The sequence below is a fragment of the Glandiceps talaboti genome, chromosome 23 (genome assembly GCF_964340395.1).
Source record: "Glandiceps talaboti chromosome 23, keGlaTala1.1, whole genome shotgun sequence".
Lineage (NCBI taxonomy): Eukaryota > Metazoa > Hemichordata > Enteropneusta > Spengelidae > Glandiceps > Glandiceps talaboti.
This window is the reverse complement of record NC_135571.1, coordinates 2,484,212-2,502,045: the sequence shown is the minus strand read 5'-3', so window position 1 is coordinate 2,502,045 and position 17,834 is coordinate 2,484,212. Positions and strand designations below refer to the sequence as shown.

The 17,834-nt window shown below is 33.7% G+C and overlaps 1 protein-coding gene across 1 annotated transcript in view; it reads left to right on the top strand.

The window, feature by feature from the left end:
- LOC144452829 (bcl-2 homologous antagonist/killer-like) overlaps nucleotides 1-17,834 on the top strand; it is a 40,888-nt gene that overhangs the window by 17,549 nt on the left and 5,505 nt on the right. Inside the window, exons 2-6 of the mRNA XM_078143996.1 lie at nucleotides 9,725-9,813; nucleotides 14,232-14,253; nucleotides 14,818-15,043; nucleotides 15,721-15,864; nucleotides 17,170-17,350. Coding sequence (XP_078000122.1) covers nucleotides 14,847-15,043; nucleotides 15,721-15,864; nucleotides 17,170-17,350 — 522 coding nt within the window. The 5' untranslated portion in view covers nucleotides 9,725-9,813; nucleotides 14,232-14,253; nucleotides 14,818-14,846. The remainder of the gene's footprint in view (nucleotides 1-9,724; nucleotides 9,814-14,231; nucleotides 14,254-14,817; nucleotides 15,044-15,720; nucleotides 15,865-17,169; nucleotides 17,351-17,834) is intronic.

The window sequence follows — 17,834 nt, the reverse complement described above, 5'->3', positions numbered from 1 at the left end:
TGAGACCATGGACGAACAGAACCTGTTACAAACAGTAAACAAATGATTTGGATTAATAACACTTGGTACAGCACCACATTGGAACTTCAGATACTTGTGTTGCACACCATGGTTTGATAATCAGTTTTATGGCCCATTTGCATGTACATGTACATGAAATACCAGGGGAACTGGAAATATGTTTGTGAACATAAACTACTACATGTATGTAAAGTGAACATAAAATTGTTCTAATCAAATGATGGAGTGTAATACAAGTCTCTGTACTTCCAACATGCTGTGCCAAGTGTTATTAATCAAATTCAGTTGTTTACTTTCCCTATTTGTTACAAGTTCCATTTGTCCACGGTCTAATGTCAACAGTTGTACAACATACAACATACTTGATTTGATAAATGGTGTGATTTGGTACTGTACAAGGTCAGTTGTACCTGTACCAGGAGGAACACTCTCCATAAAGGCCTACATATATAATTATAATGATAGCTTTTATTGTATCGTGTTAAATATGGATATGATTCATAGCTACTTATAGTGTTACTTCCTGGTTTGTTCATTCACATTTAAACTATTAGTTTTACTTAGACCAAAGACTTGTAAATGTATACCTGTAGTTTGTAATCAATGCCATAAATACGAAATATCAGTAATTAATCGCGATATCAGCTCCAAAGTTGTGAAGTTGATGTTGACTGCATATTTTGATATCATTTTTGGCCAAAAATGAAAATGAAAAAAATTTGATTGGGTAAGCTTTATTTTTATAAACCAAAAGCTACTTACTACACAAATTGTACACACTTATGTACAAAGTTAGTAGTTACATGTATGTCAACCAGCGACCAGTGTTCCTTTACATATCTTCTAAACAATTGCAATTGTTCTATTGATACAATGTATAGATATTTCATGAAACAGAAATTGTAATTCATACATGTACATGTATTTGTAATTTGTTTGTAAACAAATCTACCCATAAATATGATGTTTATTATATTAGTATGTGAATGATATGGCATAAAAACAAAATCCAATATGGCCCCCGCTGAATGCAGCGTTGATTCAAAAAGTTGCACCGGAAGTAATGGAGGTCGACTATTTTACAACAACGCTGTGTAGGAGTTACATGTAGGTACATATTTTTTTTTTATTATACAATGTAGTCACATGTGAAAATAAGTCAACCTTGTTCTATTTTGAACCTCTAGCATAGGTAAAATACAGGTATCCAGAACTGAGAAGTACATTGTATGCCTGGTTCAGAGGCATCATTCTTTATCAGAAGTTACCCGTAGACTTCTCAGGGTGTTACTATCTTAAGTAGCCTTTAGATTTAAGTTGCCAAGAGATTTAGTTCATTGCCTTTCGCTACACCTAACATTTCCCCAATGGTCATTTATTCAAATCTGTAATAATCTGTATGACTGCTGTCTGGCCAAAGCTTCATTACAGTTTAACAAAATGTTGTGAAATGCAAGGCAATGAGCCAAAATTCCCACACAGTTTGACTCATATCTCAAGATCGAAGTCTCAATGGGAAGACCAAGACAAGCTTAACAGATATATAATATTGACTTTTCGTTTATTGTATTAGACTTTCTCATGTAGTAAAAATGTTTTTTGTGTGTACATGTATATGTATATGTATATGTATATGTATATTATATTTATATTTTTTTTTCTCCCAGTTATGTGTTCAGTCATCTTAATGACTGAACCCTCTTATTGTTTTCATTCGCAATATACAATGTCGGGGATCAGGCTAGACTAGCTGTAAGCTATTTCTTGACTCCCCATTTAACCTTCTCTCTTTTGATTTTTGTTACCATTATTTTGTAATCATTTTATATGCTTGGGTAAATAAACCACTTATATATATATATAATATGTAGGTTATGTACATTATAGATCAGAGGACAAGAATTTCTTTAAAATAAGATTAAGTTAACATTGGTACTTTGCTGTAATATACATGTATTATAAAATACAAATGGTTTTGTTGTACATCAAATTGGAATTTCTGGAGTCATTTCAAAAGAAATGATACAAGTGTAAGAGAACATATCAGTTTTGTGTGGTACAAAAAATTGTAGTCACTTCCAAAACTTACACATTTGAATCAACGCTGCATTCAGCGGGGGCCATATTGGATTTTATGTTTAAGCCATATCATTCACATACTAATATAATAAACATCATATTTATGGGCATATTATACAAATGTATATGACGTACCGTATGCCTTTAACCCTACAAAAATGTAGCCCTGCCCTTAAAAAAACATATACAACTGTACATGTACATGTATTTACATGTACTTGTACTATGTACATTGTGTAGATTATAAATACATAGATGTATCATAATGAAAACGTGACTTTCCAAAGTATTCATTGTAAGGTGATTCAACTTTTGAAGGACGTTTTGGTAATTAGTGTTTCTTATTTTGAAAATTAGATGTCTCTATATTGACAGGTAAATAATAAAACTCTCATTAACTGTTAATGTTTAATATTAGTTCAGTTATTTGGGTTTGTTTTGGTTAAACACACACTTTAATATTGTGTACTTGTACCTGGCCATACTTTATTTCTTTGCAAGAAGTGTTTTGAGATGGAGAATATTGTCAAATGGTGTCATTGTAAGACAGGCTAATGTACAGTCATGTAGTGTTCTCCTTAGAGTTTAGTCTGACACACTGTCAAAAAAATAGTGTCATCATAAGGCAAGCAAGTTTGAAAGTCTGTCTATCTTCAAGGTCAAATAGCCAACAATCATGATAGTGTACTCAGATGTGCATTGGTCCATTTCAATCAAATCTGGCACAAATGTCAAATACAGAAATCTATATATGGACTTTGCTTTATTCTGTGACCTTTGCAAATGACCAATTAGCGGCCATATTTGTCATAAATAATTCAGAATATGCATCATTAAGTTGAAATTGAAATATTTTTGGGGAAGTGTGTCCTTGATCAGTTGATGAACACTTGTTGGTTATACTGTGGATCAGCATTTTTGGTCTGGTGAATATTTTCGATATCGTGATGTCAGTTTGGCCTAAGAAGTGCTTTGGAGAAAGTTAAATAAGGTTTGGTGACCCTCATCACATTCTTGAAATCCTGTTTTCATTGTTGTGCCACATCTTTGGGAAATAGCCTCTTCCACATGATTAAATACATTTGAGTTTATTAAAGGGCAACACCACTCCAGGAAGTTTTTGTAAACTTTCGGTTCTTGAAAGTCATTTCATGATTTCTCATCACATAATTTTTTTGCTCAGTTGCTAAGAAACACTAAGTTGAACCTCTTTGTTCTTTCAGTAGGTCAAAGTTGCCTATTGTTCTTTCAGTGGGTCAAAGTTGCCTATTGTTCTTTCAGTAGGTCAAAGTTGCCTATTGTTCTTTCAGTGGGTCAAATTTGCCTCGTGTCAGGCATAAAAAAAATAATTGTTTGATTCCGGTTGCCTTACCCCAGCTAGTTTTTCACTGCCGACCCTAAACCTTTTTTTTATGTATTCGAGATAGAAAATAATGAAATCGCACAAATTATGAAGTCTCACGAGAAATAGTGGATGCGGAAACTGACACCAACTTAAAAAGACACTCTAAAACTGTTCTTCCAATTTGTAATGACTTTACATCTGATATGAAGAAATAAATAACACAGAGACCATTTGGAAAACAATGGAAAACCTGAACCACATGTAAAACTCACACATGAAAAAAGTATATAATGAAAATGAAATAAAAAATCTGTTTACCCCACCTGTTCTAAAATTGAGTGTAATCAGAACCACACAATTTTTTGTAGTAGGCCTTAGCAGATATGAATATTTATTATAGATGTACACTGAATATTTGTGATGTTCTTTTTGAGTCGTGAATATTGTTCTAGTGAAAGAACAATGTGATGGTGAAAAAAATTCAATTTGGTGTTCCTTAATTGCCAACCTAGCGAAAAAAATGTGCGATATGAAATCATGGAATAACTCTCCAGAACCAGAAGTTATGAAAATACCATTATTTCCTGGGGTGACATTCTCTTTTAATATATATTACCTACTTTGAATGTCATACAGTTTGACTGGTATCAGTTGAGATACCGTACCGTTTGGTGTATGTCTACCTGTACATGTTATGATCTGTATAATACTTTAGTAGAGTTGATTTTTACAATAAAGTGAAAGTCTGCATGTGTGCACAATATGGTGGTTACTGAATAATAAACAGTTCTACATATGTCTCTATTTTAATGTCCTGTATTGAAACCATGAAATGACATGATACTTCATTCGGAGTAGAAAATTCCAAGAACTTAACATTGTACAAATTCAGAGTGCACTTGTGTAAGTTTTCACATGTCCATTTTTGTATTTACATGTATCTATCCATCTCCCAGTTCATCCATCCATCTATTCATCCATCTATTCATCCATCTATCCATCCATCTATCCATCCATCTATTCATCTATTCATCCATTCATCCATCCATCTATCCATCCATCTATTCATCCATCCATCTATCCATCCATCCATCTATCTATCCATCCATCTATCCATCCATCCATCCATCCATCCAGCCAGCCAGCCATTAATCTATCTATCTTACTATATATCTATCTATCTATCTATCCATCTATCTATCTATCTATCTATCTATCTATCTACATGTATCTATCCATCTCCCAGTTCATCCATCCATCTATCCATCCATCTATTCATCCATCCATCCATCCATCCAGCCAGCCAGCAATTAATCTATCTATCTATCTTACTATCTATCTATCTATCTATCTATCCATCTATCTATCTATCTATCTATCTATCTACATGTATCTATCTATCTATCCATCTATCCAGCCAGCCTGCCATCCACCCATCCATCCATCCATCTTTTCATCTATCCATCTATCCATCTCCCAGTTTATCCATCCATCCATCCATCCATCCATCCATCCACCCATCCATCCACCCTTTCATCTATCCATCCATCCATCCATCCACCCTTTCATCTATCCATCTCCCAGTTTATCAACCCATCCATCCACCCATCCATCCATCCATCCACCCTTTCATCTATCCATCCATCCATCCATCCATCCACCCATCCATCCATCCACCCTTTCATCTATCCATCTCCCAGTTCATCAATCCATCCATCCATCCATCCACCCACCCACCCATCCATCTAGCTTATAGACGATATGTCTACATCAGTGTGCCAAATTTTGTTGTTGTGAGTCAAAATGAGAAAAACTGTCATTTCTTGTGAGTCCAATCTTCACCAGTGTTACTCAACACCTCACTCTTTGTAGCTGATGTAACATAAATTATTAACATACAACACAACACATACCGGTATACATTTAGCTACACTACATTTGTACATGTATACCTGTGCGACATCAATATTATCATCAACTTAGCTAGCCTAATGGTAACACGTGTACAATGTACATGTACAGTGTATTAGACTGACCAGCAATGAGATACAACTTCTTGAGTTATACACTGTGCTGTACATGTGTGTATATGTACCTAGTATACCTGTACTCAATCTATTGGTACTGAGAAAACTGCAAACTGCCATTCCCAACATATATCCACAAGTATGATTCACTCCTTAGTACCTGGATATGTCAGTTATGGATAATTACTCTGTCAAGTGAACATCTACTAAATCATGGCATATTCCAAATTAGATGGCTTTTACCAGCGGTTATGACGCGACACGAGATAATTTTTACTACGTTCACGGATAATAAACTTCCATTAGTGGAGTTAACGAACAACGTTGGACATGGTGCACACAGACTACTAATTGATATGTATAGTGATGACACAATAAATATGCCATCGTATCTACTCTGTCTAATGGAATTTTTAGACAACAATTTTCATGGGAAGTCCTCATAAATGGAGTTTCACTGTACGTGTGTGTGTTAGTGACACACGCACCATCACTCTGGAATATATACTAGTATGGAAAACTCATGGGAAAGGCTAGGATGAGAAATACTCAGTCTCATGTAGTATGGTAAACTGATGGGAAAGGGTGGAATGGGAAATACTCAGTCACTCTTGGATACTTACAAATAGGGAAAACTCGCGAGAAACAATGGGATAAAAATGATACGTTCACCAAATGGACTATGCATTAATAATGGGAAACTGATGGGAAAGAATGGGATGAGAAATATTCAGCAAAACATTGTGAAATTCATCAGCGACAAAACAATTCAACAATTGTTTACCCTTTGCGCTACTTTGGAGGGGTGTATCAGTATCAATTAAGGGGTTCACACTGGACAAGTTGTGTTGACTCTGAGATGACTCTAGTCTTAAACTGCCATGACAAATCAAATGTACATGTAAACAGTTTAAGTGGACCCTGAGGCAGGTTCAGATAGGCCAGATGCAAGAGGATAGTTTATGGCAACATTACATGTACATTTGTGTGGAAAGAAAATCCCCATTTGATTAGGTCTGTAGTACTAGTATTTAGTTTCCTAGATAAATGGTCAAAGGGGCAGTTTATGGGGTCAGGTTCAGGGTTACTGCTAAATGATTGGAGTAAATTGATGTTATGCTAACATTGGATGATTTTGATCAATGATTAATGCAGACACTGGGTCAAGTACAAAATACAATGTGAATGGGGCCCAAAAATCCATTGTATCCGTTTTACAATATGTACATGTACAGGTATCACGTTGATTTAGAGCCAAAACCCGCATTTGTATTGTGAACATACATTACAATGTACCAGGGGTGAACAAATCCACTGGTCCTGGGTCCGCGACTAGTGATTTCTTTGGGCGGACAACACAAATTTTACTTTGTCTGGTCTGTCGGACCACCAGTTCACAAAATGATTTGTTCACCCCTGATTACACATGTAGCATCTATTGAAAGAAGACTGGCACAGTCCCTTGGGAGATACATGTACATTGTATATAAAACTAAAAAGTGTCTTAATCTTCAAGTGTTTTGAGTTGTTATTCATAACCACCTAGTGGTCAGCTGTAACTTTGGAATTTGTCATTCTGATGAGGATCGTCTACCAAGACATATCAAAAAGTCAATGCTAAAACCTTTGAACTGCTTATGTGCTAAAACCTTTGAACTGCTTTGTATTAAATCAAATTTATGTTTAGTTTTGTAATGGAAAATTTCCAACTTTACAAAAAAAAAATTGGCCCAGTTACTCCTACAAAAAAATGTAGTCTCCCAAGGTCAGGTCTATATACACTGTATAGCCTGAGACTTGCTTGACTTTATCAAACCTTCCAAAACTCTATATGTAATCTGTGGGGTAGTTTGTAGATAGTCTGTTTATAGATTTGCCTTACTATTTTAGACCATCCAAAATACAAGTCTGTGGGTTAGTTTGTAAATTGAATTAAGGCAGTTTTGTGTACTATCATCTTATGCACATATGGCAAACAGTGAAATGATGTCATAGTTATTTCTATTTTTGAGTCATTCATGTCAAAAACCACAGATGTTTATGGTGCATAACTTTTAGGTAACGTAATTGTTGAGGCTTGAAGGTATATTTTACAACTCTGGTAATCGAGGCTTCGATTTAAGATAGAAGCAAATTAAAATTATTGTTGTTAAATATATATGGTAGATTACACTCACAGGTGGTACAGTGTAGCAGTTCATGTGTTTGTGTGATACAATGTAGCAGTTCTTTCTTTGTGAGAATAGTGCAAACAAGTATAAACTGAAATACAAAATGTAGCTTTCAGAGAGCCACCAGAGTGAGATAATTAAATCAACATCCAGTCAATACATGTACATGTAGCTTATCTGCACTGTTTCATCAACATGTTGCAACAATAGTTTTAGTTTGTATCTGCATTATCTTAGTAAACCGAAGCCTCGGTTACCAGAGTAATACCATGGCTTTAGTCCAGATTGCATAGACTACTCAACAATCTCCTCTCTGAGACACCACAATTCATGTTTGCAGCACTATTGCATATTACATGTGCATTGTAGTGGGTCCTGAGTGACAATTTTAATGCAGTCAGTAAACAAACCAAATACATGTAGATTGACATCTCACTTAAATTATCATGATGATAAAAAGTCTCACCACAAAGTAACATCAGAGAGTTCCAACAATTGTTTACACTTTCACAGTGACAAAAAAGATGTAATATTGTTTGTCATAACATAAATTTACAATATAAAAATTAAAAACAGGTTATTGACTTGGAAACATAGGAATGAATGCTGTACACCTGGAAATTTTCAATAAAGACTTATTTTTGTTTTAATCACTGAAAAATAAAAATGCGAAAATTAAGTAGTGACTAAAATGCTTTCTTGTATGTGAACACAGTGTACCATTTTGGTAAATAGTAAAAATGAGTAGTGACTAAAATGTCTTCTTGTACATGAACACAATGTACCAGTCTGGTAAATAGTAAAATTAAGTAGCGACTAAAATGTCTTCTTAAGAGTACATGAACACAATGTACCAGTCTGGTAATTAGTAAAAATAAGAAGTGACTAAAATGGCTTTTTGTACATGTACACAATGTACCAGTCTGGTAATTACTAAAAATTAGAAGTGACTAAAATGGCTTTTTGTACATGAACACAATGTACCAGTTCAATGGTAAATAGTAAAAATAAGTAGTGACTAAAATGCCTTCTTGTAGTTGTACATGAACACAGTGTACCAGTCTGGTAATTAGTAATATAAGTACATCTACATGTCCTTGACTAAAATACCCTTCTTGTACAATGCCACAATGTACCAGTTTGGTAATAAGTCTCTGATAATAGGAGGCTGTAAAATTTGCAAAAATCTGCAAAATTTTCTAGTAGCGAAAGTAACTCAATTTGTTATAGTATATGAATGTTTCAATATGTGTTATGCCCTGCATGCAGTACTCAAACAATGGAATACTACATTGTACAGGTACATGTAGAACACAAAGATTGACTTGGAGAATAAAATTTGCAAAGAATAATAAGCATTTTGTAAACATTGGGTCTTTGGTAAATATGATTATATGTCCATGGCAATTGAATAGAATGTAAACAATAATGAATAAGAGACATTTTATCTTCAATAAATGGAGTAGAAATTTAAAAAATTCAAACTAAAATGATTTATGAAGTTGTTATTATAAAAAAGAGAGGGTATATTTCCTTTGTCTAGTGACTGATATTGTATATTTTGGTTTTCTGTTATGATAAATTGGGTCAACATAATGAAATCAGCTGGTCTTGTTGGTGAAATAAAACGCTGTGATCTGTTTCAGGATTATCTCATTTGCATACAAAGGAATCATGTGACCTTGACATAAATATCAACGTTTTTCAGGAAGTTGAGCAGCTGATGAACAGTGATGTACTGTGTTTTTGTCCGTTGTTGTGAATTCACACCTGATTTATCAATGAAATCAGTAGCCAAAATAAAGTCTGTCACTCAAATACCCAAAAGCCAATAGCAGTAAAGAAATATGGAACATTTTCCATATTAGGAATAATGATATGCAAATTAGTAGAATTCTCCACCCATTATTTCCAAATATGGAAACTTTACCTAAATAAGGAAAATGATTCATGAAGAAAGCATTTCAGTTATAACTTGTAACAAAAGGGGAGCCAACCCCCCTGAATGAGGAAATGGATTAACCCTTTCAAAGAGGACATTTTCAACTGATTATGATTATTACTGTCTTTTGCTCCGCCAGTATAAAAGGTGAAGAGACCAAATATTGTAAACAGAAAAAGGGAAGTTGGTACAGGGATACACCACAGGTACAGGCTCTCCTGACACAAGGTAGGAAACAAAGAAAACATATTTTTTTGTAAAAAAGTGGTAAAATCTTTCAAATTAGTGGAAAAAAAGGTGGGATTTGTATAAATATATTGAAATTATGCCAGTTTTTAACAACTTTTGTTTTCCAATTTGAAAAAAAATTGGACTAGGAATATGAATATTGCTACAAATGTCAACAATGTCGGTGTTCAATTTTACAGTAGTTTTATTTCCTCTTTGTCCTGTTGGAAGGTGTGTCATGTGGTATTGGACAAAACCTGTGCATTTATTTGGCACTTGTCAAAAAGTTACACATACTATTTGAAAAGCATATAAAGTTGCAAATTTTACGAAGTGGCCAAATTTTGAAAATTTTGACTAAAATTTACAATTTTCTTCTCTTAAAAAAAAGTGGGTAACGGAAATATATAGAAAATAAAAAAAATATACCACAGAATATGTCAAAAGTGACTTCTAACCTTAATAATTACCATTTTGTATTCAAAATCTCATTTAAGGTATTTTACCACCCAAAATTGCAATCATAGAATGTAGTATTTCATTTGCGTATTTGAAATTTAATGTACAATAAACTATACATATTTTGAAAGCTAACAATCTCCTCAATATTTGAGTGGAAGTTTTGCTTTGCTTTTTATACATGTAATAAACTACATGTAACCTTGGTAACACATTTCTGTATTCAATTATATAGAATAAAAGATGTTTTGTAAAAAAAAAAAAATAAAAAAAAAAAAATAAGCTCAATGTCAAGAGAAAGTTCTTCTGTAACATCATAAATGTGGAATGTTTCTTTTTCTTCATATTTCTCATACATTGGATGAATCTGTAATATGTATAATTTTGGGTGCTAGAATTTTCCATTCATAGATTCTCAAATCAAAAATAGTGACTTTTTTTTTACGAATAAGTAATGAAATACAATCAACTTTAAGGTAGAATTTATTTTTTTTTTTTTTGTCAAGTTTTTATATCTTGTTTTTGTTTTTTTTTACTGCTGGTCAATCAAAATTGATTTTATGCAATGACAGAATGTCACTAAAAATTTGGTTTTTCCATGTTGGCCAGAAAAAATTGCATGTACATTTAATAAAATATTCAATTTGCTATACATTCGATATTTGAAGATATCCCTTTTGAGTTAACAAATGTACATCTGCCATCTCGTAACTTTTGAGTGGAAAAATCGTTTGTACTATGTTTGAAACATTGTCTTGTCACCTGTGACATTATTGTCCACAGAAAGCTTAATGTCATAATTTGACCATAGAGGGCAGGCTTTAATTAATGATGTCACCAGCCTTCCAAAGTCCTTGATGGACATGTTTTTAACCCTTTCAAATCCGATATCCCATATTTAAGGTGTAATTTCATAGATTTACTGAAACCAAGTCAGTAAAGGGTTGATTTAATATTTGGCAGCAAAATGTAATGTTGAATTTGTTGTTATTGCCATCAAATCTTAAAAATAAATTAGCGTTTAAGAAATATAGCAAAATCTTTCAGCAAAAAAATCATTCGCAAGCTGCTCAAATCGTCCAACTTATATTTATAGATGTCAACAATAACAACAACAACAACAACAGCTTGAATAAATCTTTCCCAGTCTATAAGATTAATATTTTAACAACGTGTTGTGTTAAATTTTGCTTCGTTCCCATCCAAGTAATAAACCAACCAGATTTTATATCAATTGCAGCAAAGTTATATGTATACAACTGTAGAGATAATACTTTATTACTTTTGTTCTGTAACAAGAAGTGTTACCTAGTCATCACATGTCAAAAATACTTCATATGTATATAAGGCAAATATATTAAATGGCACAAGCTGATAAAAATACTATTCTGGCAATCTAAGTTTCGGTTTACTAGAATACTCAAACTCAAACTATTGTTGGTATATGTGTAAACTTTTGTATAGTGTTGGTTAAGTTGTACTCACAGTAACTTGGCATTCGTGATGACCATGACGTTACAAAGTGCATTTATATGATATTGCAGAGTGCTTTTATGATGTTACAGAGTGTGTTTATTATGCTATAGAGTGCATTTTTGAGGACTTCCAATGTTTACGTTGTATCCTGATAACAGGGTGATTATAGAGATATGGTTATCACCCACTTGTGCAATCTATCACGTCAAACAACAATACTGTCAATAGTTTTAGTTTGTGTCTATTTTTGTAAACCAAATTGCGATTGCCAGAGTATTACAACAAAAATGAAATGATGTCAGTTGAGTGTCATTGCGTTTTATACCTGTGTTACTTGGGTATATTTGAGTGCTTGTTTGCTTCCAGTCATGCACTATATTGATATGGACCAAAATTTTGTTTATGTATAGTTCAATGTCAGTTTATATATTTATATCCGGGAACAGAAAAGAAGAGAAAAACATGTCAATATTTCTTTCTTCACTCTTCAAAATAAAATTATTATTTTTCTAAAAAAACAAAGAACTGAGGTCATTTTTATAGTGTCAAGTTCAGTGGTGACGTACAAGTACCGGTACATTGTGTTTTTGCACTTTTGAACCTGTCCTCAAGTTTATGAACAATAATACAAATGAAGCTGTATCATGTTGATTCATGTCCAATTCTTATTGTCACTGGTGAATAATTGTGACAATAAGATGAATTTCACAGTAATAATCAACCGCTATAACAGTGATAATCAACCGCAAATTTCACTCTGCACACAATATGTTTGAATTACTGCCTTCAGGGTTACAGTATAGAATAATTGAAATAATGGACAAATCGTTTCTGTGACAGTTTTTACCCCACGGCCGTACGCACACTAAACAGAGCATCATGTTTTAATTCTTTAGTTTACCATATATTTATTAGTAGATCATATTATGTCACTGCTTTTAATTCATGTCAACCATTGTATTTTATCTCAGTTTACATTCTTACCTGTTTTATGTGGTTTTCTTTTAACTTGTCTTTTATCTGCGAAACTACACCAATGTCTGTGGTTTTCTTTTAACTTGTCTTTTATCTGCGAAACTACACCAATGTCTGTCGTTTTCTTTTAACTTGTCTTTTATCTTCGAAACTACACCAATTTCTGTTATAAGCTTTTGTGCTTATATGTGGCAATACAGTTATTATTATTATTGTAATGATTAACGCTTCTCGTCACCAGAACTAGAAAAGAAAAAAATTAGCTTAGTCTAGTCCTGTACGTTTTATGATTATCTCCACTGTATAGTCAAGCAAATTGATTTCTCCAGCTCAAAATTCTGTTTTTACTGCCAACAGTGATACATGTACATGTTGTTAAGGCTATTGAAGCATTTATATAAATGTGATGACGTTATCGCGTCCTCACATCACTTACGTTACATTCAAACTTGAGGTCGAGATTGTAGTAAACTGAACAAGTAACCAACTACAACCACCATCAGTGTGTGAGCCTGAGATTACTATTACTGACATGCACTGTTCATCCTTTCCCCAGCAGCAGATTTAGCTAGATTTTCCGTGAAACTTGTCTGTGTGACTCTACATTAGAACGAGATTATAATTGATAGTATGTACAAGTAAAGAGGGAGAATTATGTATTCTTGAAATTCTAGTTGAATTGTATATGTATGTACAATGTGTGCTGTTTATGAAATTAGTGCTTCAAGAATGTATTACTATAATGGTAGAGCCATGCAGGTCAAAGGTCAGGGGTCATGACATGCAAGGTGTACATGATGTACATGTATGTGTATGTTAAATGTATTTATGAAATTAATGCTTAAGTATAATGGTGGTAGAGATTTCAATTAGGCAGGTCAAAGGTCAGGGGTCATGACATGCAAGGTGTACATGATGTAGCCTGTTAATGCAACAAAAGGTGGAATACATTTGTTTTTTGTTTATGTTATCATTAAAAAAAAATACAGAGCAGACACTTTGTAAGGAATGTTTTTTGTGTTTATGTTAGATAACAACATGAAACCTTGTGATCAGGCTCACTGATCTTGAAACCTTGTGATCAGGCTCACTGATCTTGATACATTGTGATTAGGCTCACTGATCTTGATACATTGTATATTGCTTAATTGCAATTGTATGCATTGTAATGTTCTCTAGAATCATGTTTATGCCAAATGAAGGTGATAGTGATACTACTGCTTCTAGCTTGCAACCACACAATGCAGGTCAGAGGTCATGCTATAAACAAATGAGATGACATCATCATCATGTACATGTTAGAACATGCTATTATTAAAATAGGATTGATGTAATGGAAGCATTCAAAAAATTTGTCATCACCAGAAATATTTGGCAAACAACATTCCTGACTAGAAAACAAAACTGAAAGCTGTTTTAGAATAGTACTGGATTGGTGGTGTGTGGTAATTTCTTTTTTGTTTAATTTTCATCTTTCTTTCTCTCTTTGTTTTCTGTCTCCGGTGCAGTAGAGGAAATTACCTCAATAAGGTGAGTTTGGAAAAATTGAATTTGAAATCTTTTCTGTGAAACTGAAAAAGAAATCATGCGTGTACATTCACCTAAATTTAGTTCAAATCAATATAACTTTATCGTCCTCATTGGAAATTTCTCTTTAGCTTCACCCCAAAGAGACAAAAATACAATTTACACACAAAATATAGACAACTGAAGACTAAAACACTGATATACATATAGGTAACAAAGAACAGAACAGAATGTAAATGACAGTAAAATTCAGCACAATAGGATGTTATGTTAATTCTAAAATACCATTTGACTATGAACCTGAATTAAGAATGTTTATTGCACTTGGTAGAAATAATTTCTTGAAAACTTTCTTGCGATATGTTGTAGAAGGGAATTTGCTTCCAAAATATTTTGACTCTGAGTAGAAATTTTTATATACTTTGAACCCAGAGTCTATGAACATTCAATCTCAAATCAGATCAAAATACAGTAAACAGTTTCAGGAAGAGTAAAACAAGAAAAGCATGTTAATTGATATTAAGTGCACTGTAATTTTAATGAACTCTTTCATGTTTCTTCTTTCAGTTACCATAGTAACCAAGAGATATCACAAGATGGCCAGTAACAGGCCTACCTTCACTAGAACAGAGAACCAAACAGAGCTGCCTCCAGATACGGAAGAAAATGTTCAAGAACAAGCAGAGGGTATCGTCAGAAATTTTATGTTCCAAAGGTTTCAGCAAGAATTCCAGGCAGACAGTGAGACACCATCAGTGCCAGAATTACAAGGGTTTACTACCAATCCTTTGAGGTGAGAAACTCAGATTTTATTTTTAATAAAAAATGTATATTTTTACCCTTTTTCCAGAAATTCAGGGAACAACAAGCATTGCATGTGCACAAATTTTATTTTCATTGCATAGTATCTTCTTGTAGAAATTAGATGAATTTAGGGAAACACCCACCATAGCTGTACGTCCATGTCATGTGATACATGTATTAGCTGAAGGGGCACACACTCTTAACACTATGTTGACCCTGTATTTAGCACTGAGCTAGTCTGATACTAGCCTACCTGTAGTCTTGAATGACTAACACACTGTAACGTTACCCTATTTCAACCATCCTAAATGCTATTTTGAATTATAGAATTTTCGCTCATCCTTTTGATCCTTCTTGGAGAAGAGCGAAAATATGAAAAAAATCAAAATTGCGGTTAGGATAGCTGAAATAATTACAGCATTGATGCATTGTGGTCCTTCTAAGTAAGGTAGGGTAGCCAGATACTGATGCAGTTTTAGTGCCTGGTCTGTGTTAACACGTTTTTTTTACCCAGTATTAGAAGAGTTAGCCAGTCAGAAAGTTATTCTTGAGTTCCATGTCTATTTGTCTACTTTGTTATCCGAAAGAAAGTGTCTCAATATTGTGTGTAAATTCTATACTCATTAACAATCTATATTATTGTTGTTTTTTCTTTACTCCAATCAGTCCTACAGCTCAAGTTGGTAGGAGGCTAGCACAGATAGGAGATGACATCAATGCTCGCTATGCGGGTGAATTTCGTACGATGATACGAGCGTTAGATGTCACACCATCAACAGCGTATGAACATTTTGCAAATATTGCCAGAAAGTAGGTACCTGGTTATATTAAAACTTTCAGTCTCATTTTCTCAATGTACATTTTTGCAGCCAATATAAAAGCCGAAAGAGTTTTCCATATTTTTGTTTTGTATACATTTAGGCAAGTGAAAAGTTGCCATTATACTCATGGCCTTGCCGTCTAACCTAAACACTTGACCTCTAACCCAGACCCTAACTCACCCTCTAGCCTAGTCTTGGTTACCCAGATTCTCACCGTTGAGGGCTCCACCCCAGCAGAGTCTGGGAAAATACAACGTCAATGATTGTTACAATATGGGTGCATGGAGAGCTGACCCACAACATGACCTCTGTAGTAAATCACATGGTGGCAACTCTTGTTAGGAGTATTTGGATTTATCTCCTGACAAAGATGGTTTTCTAAATGTTTATACCATGATTTCTGTTAAAATATATACAGAGTTGATAAAAATGGAAATTTGGGAATCATTTTTGTCCAAACAGTGACTCCCAGATCTTGAAAGTGTCCATGTTGCCCTTACAATCGCTGACGCTGTATTTTTTCAAACTCTCGCATGTCAAGTTTCTTATTAATTTCTGTGTGGTTTTATCAAATAGAAAATCTGAACGGTATTTTGAAATCCACTGTACATGTAGTCTTGATGTTGTACTTCCTGATCCATCAAATCACTTCAATGTGACTAAACTGTACTACTCTGCATATGTAGGATGACATAAACTTGATTTAACACCAGTATTGTTCACACCCTCAATATTGTTTTCATCATGTCTATGCTATTTCATGATGTGTACATCTACACATCTAGTGTAGTTCTATGCATGCAAGATAACTTAATTGCTGCAGTACTTTGTCTTATATCCTCTATACAGAATTGTCATTGAAATCTACAACACAAACTTACTCTGTTTAAGAGAACTTAATTGCTGCAGTACTTTGATTTATCTCCTCTATACAGAATTGTCATTGTGAAATCTACAACACAAACTTACTCTTTTTTAAGATAACTTAATTGCTTCAGTACTTTGTCTTATATCCTCTATACAGAATTGTCATTATTAAATCTACAACACAAAGTTAATTTAATTTATTTTAAGATAACTTAATTGCTGCAGTACTTTGATTTATCTCCTCTATACAGAATTGTTATTGTGAAATCTACAACACAAAGTTAATTTAATTTATTTTAAGATAATTGATGCAGTACTTTGATTTATCTCCTTTATACAGAATTGTTATTGTGAAATCTACAACACAAAGTTAATTTTATTTTAAGATAACTTATTTGCTGCAGTACTTTGTCTTGTCTTTGTACAGAATATTTACGGATGGTTTGAACTGGGGACGAATCGTAGCCTTGTTAATGTTTGGGTACAGAATAGCCATGGATGTTATACAAAAAGGATTTAGAGGTTTCTTCAATAAAGTAGTTACATTTGTAGTCAAGTTTATCATTGGTGAAAGAATTTCTGCATGGATAGCACAACAAGGAGGCTGGGTAAGTACACTTTATAGTCTTAATTTGTTGTCAAGTGTATCATTTGCAGCCGAAAGACTTGTCACAGTTTCACGGCCACAGTCTTACCTGTCAAACTAGCCGAGAGAGTTGTCATACATTTACGTGTAATCTCACTATCTAACACCTTGTACCTTTCAGTTAGACTGTCAACAGTCTTGACTTTGTAATTTATCTTTAATACTATCGTCGCTTTAATTAATAGCTTTAAACATAACATGGTGTGCGTTGGACGTTCCATGAAGTCAAGATAACTATTCTTACCTACCAGACTTTCATTTCTATGAATATTCATGAGTGCCCTCTTATGGAACAACTAACTCAAATGCCTGGTTATCCACTTTGGGGCGTTTGAGGAGATACAATGTAGTACAGATGCTAGATTATATTTTATGTGTCCAATTCCTCGATGAGTAGCGTGCATTCTGTATGTGCAGTGTACATGCTGTCTATTATAGATTGTATG